This window comes from Dama dama, chromosome 25 (assembly GCF_033118175.1).
Source record: "Dama dama isolate Ldn47 chromosome 25, ASM3311817v1, whole genome shotgun sequence".
Taxonomy (NCBI): Eukaryota; Metazoa; Chordata; class Mammalia; order Artiodactyla; family Cervidae; genus Dama; species Dama dama.
Genome location: NC_083705.1, coordinates 49,146,724 through 49,152,723, shown reverse-complemented (window position 1 = coordinate 49,152,723; position 6,000 = coordinate 49,146,724). Strand labels below are relative to the sequence as shown.

The window sequence follows — 6,000 nt, the reverse complement described above, 5'->3', positions numbered from 1 at the left end:
ACATGACTTACTTTTTCAGCTTATGATTTCTACTTTCTCCATAATATTTCCAAAGTAACCTTTGTTTCTTTCTCCTGCTAGTAAAAGAAACACATAACACATTCTCCCAATTTTCAACAATGAATATGTAACATTTAATAGTTACATAAAAAAGAAACCCTCCATCCCTTCTCAGCCTTTTAGCTAAGATCAAGTGTAAAAAGAAACCCTCCAGATAGCTAATGGGTCACTCTCCTTCCCATCTTAATTCATATGATGCCGTTCAGGGGAGCCTCCCCAACCACCTGATTGAAAACCACACCATGTTACCCCCTACTTTGTTCTGACCATCTCTACATCACCTTGTGACGTAACACATTTTATTTCCCGTCATTCTGTGTCTTCCTTCACTTAGCATGCTCCCCCAAGGGCAGGGAATTTTATTTTTTTCACTGCTATAGCCCGAGAGCCTAGAACAATGCCTGACACATAGCAGACACTCACTAGATATCCATTAGAATAATGAATAAAAACACATTTGTTTTTAAAAAAGAAGTTTTGTCTTTATTAATAAGAAGCCAGTGAGGTTCAGTTTAAATTAACATTAAAAAGATGTTACATCTTTTAATTCAGTGTTAGCCCTTTATTACAGGGACCTAATAATGGAGCTGCTTGGAGCTGCTGAAAGCTATGAACCCTCCTCTTCCTTCTGCCCACTCGCCCCACCCCCAAATCCAACATAATTTCAAGATATTCTGAGACATTCCTAAAGTTTGTCTATAAATTTCTAAAAGAGTTCACTGACCCCAGGGTAAGAGCACCTGGTTTAAAGTGTCACCTGGCTCGGAATCATGATTTCTCCTGATTCTAGTGATTGAAGGAACATATGTGACTCAAATATCAGTCTTTCCTTCTTCCATTAGCCAGTTAAACGTTAATGGGATTCCTTCTACAAAGGACTCACTGGTTAGTGAGTGTAAGCATAATGTTTGCAGCTGAGAACCTGATAAACACCAAGATAAAAGCTGAAAATGGAGATTAATCCAGAGATGTCAAACAGTACGGGTGTTTACAGAGCATAACCCAAATATCTGGTAAAGTGATTTTTTTTGCTTATCCACTGAAAATCTGGAGTCACAATCTCAGAAAGATAGAAGGAATAGGATCTCTTCCACACAGAATACACATTTTTAATTTTATTGTTTAAAAAGCAAAATAACAGGGAATACACACATTTACCCAAGTGAAGTTTTACATTAAATAGAAATCAAATATTTTGTAATAAACGCCATCCAGCTAAAAACCAAATACGAGATCAGTAAAACTAGAATGATGTGACTTTGTGTTTTATTTCAATGGGCAGCCTTCATTCAGCGTCTCCACAAAAACTAGGCTAGGTCTCAATGGGCAACAGTCACAGTTATTAGGCAAGTAAATACACCACCACCTCCGTCCATGCCTTCCTTTATTTCTTTATGTCTTCAGTCTCATCTGGCTCTTTCTCTTGATGCTCTCTTTCCCACCTCATTTCTTTTAACTCTTGTCTGTATTTCCGTTCAATGAACCGCTTCTGATGGGCCATCTGGGGAAAGTTATCTGACACAAGGAGATATATTTTACACTTAATAAAGGAGAGCCACCAGTGCACAGAATGATGCAAACGAAACGCAACACACACACAAACAAACATGTATTTCACAGGAATATGGAGTTGCATTTTGCAAAGCAATAGAAAAAAAAATTGCTCATTTTCTTCTCTTTTTCTTTTATCATTCAGGAACACAACGGAAGTCTAAATCGGCACCTGGTTCTGGATTTCAATATCTGACGTGAACTCAAGCATAAAAGGCACCGAATACACAGTTGTTAAAACATAGCGTGTGGCTTCAGCATGTTTCCAGCTAGGGATTTTAACACAGCTCTCCTAGCAACAAGTGATTTTCAGGGAGAGATGAAAGGCTATAGCAAAAGGGAGTTGTATATTTTTACAAAGCTTAAACCCAAAACTTCAAACAAATAACAATATTATCCCATCATTATTTACCAACAATTAAAGTTTCTGAAAAGAGGGAAAAGATCAGATGGACAAAAGGAGGAAGCCACATCTTAAGTCACCATTTCTGATAATTCAATTTGTGAAGTTTACTCAAGAGACCCAGAGCTTATGAGCAATAGCAACCTAAGTACAGCACTTTCATTTGGTGAAAGGAAATATGTCACTCAGTAGCACAGTTGAAGCTATATTTAGTTTGATATTTGATCCCGTTCAAGGGTGTTGACAGGGTGGAAATCTTGATTAAGATGTAAAAATTTTACAATTCAGTTGTTATTTGTGGTACATAATGAGTGTAGCAATGGAGGAAGAAACCAAATATGGAACACAAAAGAGGCATCTTACACACTTATTCGACACACACACACTTCAACAACACACATCACAAAGGGATGCATGAACAAATGAGAGTGACACGAGCTATCTGGTAACTGCGTACGGGTCTGTGAAACACAAGAGGTGCTACTTCATATTTAAAAATAAGGAGGGGACATACGTATTCCTATGGCTGATTCATGTTGAGTACGGCAGAAACCAACACAATATTGTAAAGCAACTGTCCTCCAATTAAAAACAGATAAAACTTTTAAGAAAAGTAAAATAGGGAGAATCAGAGAGCATGGCATATGAGAGAGTGCCTGATTTTGTTACGGTTGAAGCATAATAAACATATACAGTATATTCCCAAACCCTCCTTCCTTTCAACACTGTGTCCCATCTTCGCTGCCGATGGGTGGAAGACAGGGAGCGACAGGGTGGTGGGAAAAGAATGTGAAAGGCGAGTAAGGACTTAAGAGTCAGTGATTGATTTTAAGCAAAAGAGAAACATAATGGCATCTGAATTTTAGAAATAAAATAGTAGTAAGATCCTATTCTCTAAGTATATTAAATTGATTCCTTATGTACTGTATGAAACACAGGTTTCAAATATTAAGAGCATAATCCCACAACTCAGATATAACCATAGATAAGCTTTTAGAATATAACCTTATAATAAGCCCTTTTCCTATGAAGTAAATTTATATCCAACAGACATATACACAATGTAAATGTGTACGCATATGAATTAGACATACAAACACTTAAAATCATTCCCTGAGCCCAACTTACACTGGGAGAGTATAGCTGTAAGTACACTTTGATGGATACACTTTTTTCACTTATTCTAGTAGTATAAGCATTTTCCTATATCATTACTCTTCAAAGATATTTTGATATTACAACATTTGGATAAAGCTAAGGTTGGCAGACTACTGTCTATAGGACAAATCTAATCCTTTACCTGTTTTGGTAAATATGGTTTTACTGGAACACAGACATTAGCCATCTGTATTCTACCTGAGTCTATGGGCCACAACATCAGAGCTGTGTAATTGCAATAAGAGTATTTACTATCTGGTCCTTTACAGAAAATGTTCGTCAACCTCTGGGATAATTTATCTAAACATTTCTCTGTGTTCAAACACACAGTTTGAAGGACTGATTGATTTTTTTTAACTATTATAAATCAACTTGTCACAATCATCATGGTTATGGAAACTTTCACTCATAATGCCAATTGTTTTCTTAGGTTTGACTTCTAGAAAGGAAATCTCTAGATCAAAGGGTACGGACGTCGTTCAGGCCCTGACGTATACCGTCAAACTGCTTTCCTGCACTTTAAACTTTTCTCTCCCACCAGTTCAGAATTGTAGGCCAGACTTAGAATCAGCCATCTCTCCAAGTACTGTTTTTATGGCTGAAAGCAAACAAATGAAAACTCCAAAGATCACCTTTAACAATCTTACAGGTGGAAAAATGGAGTCTCATTTTTATTACGATATGTGACTGTAATAAAATAAATAATAAAGTCCATATATATAATGGATTTTCAAAGCTCCTCAACAGAGTCAACAAAATTCTCAGTGAAGATTCCACGAACTTGGGAGCCTGGGAACACCAGCTTCTGTCCCCAGGACTCCCCCCTTGGCCCCCCAGCTCTCGTCTGCAGATTTCTGCATGGCTACTTGGCCCTCCTGCCTTTCTTGGAATTTCTCCCAGGCTGAGCATCCAGGGCCTGTGCACTTTCAGCTTTCCACGATTTGCTCTCGCCCACGCTGAGCTAGCAGCTGAAGCCTGATGGAATTACACAGTCAGGTTCTGCCCACAGGTTCTGCTGGGCGGCATGATATACCTCAGAAGAAAACTTCCTTGTGCTGAAGCCTTCAATTTACAGAAGACTCTGCAGTTCCCTACAGGGTCAATTATGTAATTTAAGTGTCTTCAACCCAGCTATCCTACCCTTGGGAATCCATCCCCCAGAACTAAAAGCACCAATATAGAGACTGTTAGTATCAACAGTGATAAAAAGACAGAAACAGGATCCACCAAAAATTTTTAAAGCTGAATAAAATACGGCATATCCACAGCATGAAATATGATGCAGCCCTTAAGACAGAATGAACTGGAGCCACTATGACGTGGAGGGCTGCCCGTGATGTATTATCTAGCAAGAAAAGATGGATGCAGAGACGTACATAAATGTCCCACTTTAATTAAACAGTGGCCAAACACCAAAAAGAAAAAACCTTCAGGGGTTTAAGATTTTAGAACTATAGAGAAATATATAGAATGAAATATACTAAGTCACTCATGTCCCACTTTAATTAAACAGTGGCCAAACACCAAAAAGAAAAAACCTTCAGGGGTTTAAGATTTTAGAACTATAGAGAAATATATAGAATGAAATATACTAAGTCACTCACATGGGTTACCTGTGCTGAGAGTGGGACTCTATGCAAAACAGGAAAATGAAAATCAAAAAGCATTTGGGAATACTTTTTTTTAAATTATAAGCCTATTTTATACATATCTTACATTATACTACACTCTGTGCGGAGAATAATTATGAAGAAAAGAAGATCACATTTTATCAGTACTTACCATTTTTCTACTTTCCCATTTTCTATCCATAAAACACTCATTACATTATGAACATATAATTATAGAAAAAGAGATAGGCTTACATTTTTCAAGTGCATCCATTGCTGCTCCCATTTCTGCTTGCTGAATACTATTAAAGAAAATGAAGACAAGGTACACTTTAAAGATTTTTTTCCCCCAAAACACAAAATATGGCTCCAATTTATTCAGGCTAGTTTTCATGTTTGGTGCATACAATTTTATCTGATTACTTCTACTGTCACATACTGAATTGCACAGATAGGAATATACACAAGGGCATGCAGAAATGTCATTTATCTGTACAAAGCCTGTTTAAGTTATTCTTTCCACACTTTCAACACTGCAATAAAACGCCTTCCACTTATATTAGATCTGAAGTATTTCTTACTTAAATTTGAACATCCTCAGTGTAAAGTTTAAGAGGCAAAGAGTAAAAAAATACACATACAGACAGACTTCAAATCACTTCTCAGTTTAAGATATAAATTGGAAGGTTCAAAGAAAGGTGATAACATATGAAATTCTTTTTACCTGAAGATGTGAGCATTTCCACAAAGCTCAAGTGAATAGTAATAAGAGATCAAGTGTCTAACGGCTGTGTCACGCACGGCATGTTTCATAAAATGCCTGCAGCAGTGAACCAGACCTTACCTGTGTGTGCACGTGCTAATGTGGTTCTCTCTAGGCAGCCAAAGCCCTTTATGCAATGGCATTCCCACTGCTCAAGGCTGATTCTCAAGTCTGGGGCTGAGTTTGGTAGGGATATTAAGCCTTGAGATTCACTTTGCTACTACCCTTGAACACTCTATACTCTAAGTTCAAAAAGACAGGCTGCAGAGTTTGGAAATACCAAGCAGATATTAATACTTCTCAGGCACACAGGATGTTCATTTGAAGAAACTTAAAGTATCGTCCTCTCATACCTCGGTCCTTTCCCACAGCCAATTCTTTCTCCCTTGAAGTAGACAGCCACAGTATAGGTCCTAGCATGGGATGGCCCCACTGTCTGCAGAGTCCTGAAAGGA

The 6,000-nt window shown here is 37.7% G+C and overlaps 1 protein-coding gene across 6 annotated transcripts in view; it reads right to left on the bottom strand.

Annotated features, from left to right (window-relative positions):
• Positions 1-1,160: 1,160 nt before the first annotated feature.
• DROSHA (drosha ribonuclease III) overlaps positions 1,161-6,000 on the bottom strand; it is a 122,027-nt gene continuing 117,187 nt past the window's right edge. For all 6 annotated transcript variants that reach the window (XM_061129289.1, XM_061129286.1, XM_061129290.1 and 3 more), the window contains 3 exons: positions 5,899-5,991; positions 5,038-5,084; positions 1,161-1,575 (listed from right to left, as the gene is read on the bottom strand). In XM_061129289.1, the coding sequence (XP_060985272.1) occupies positions 1,445-1,575; positions 5,038-5,084; positions 5,899-5,991 (271 nt within the window). In that variant the 3' untranslated portion in view covers positions 1,161-1,444. The remainder of the gene's footprint in view (positions 1,576-5,037; positions 5,085-5,898; positions 5,992-6,000) is intronic.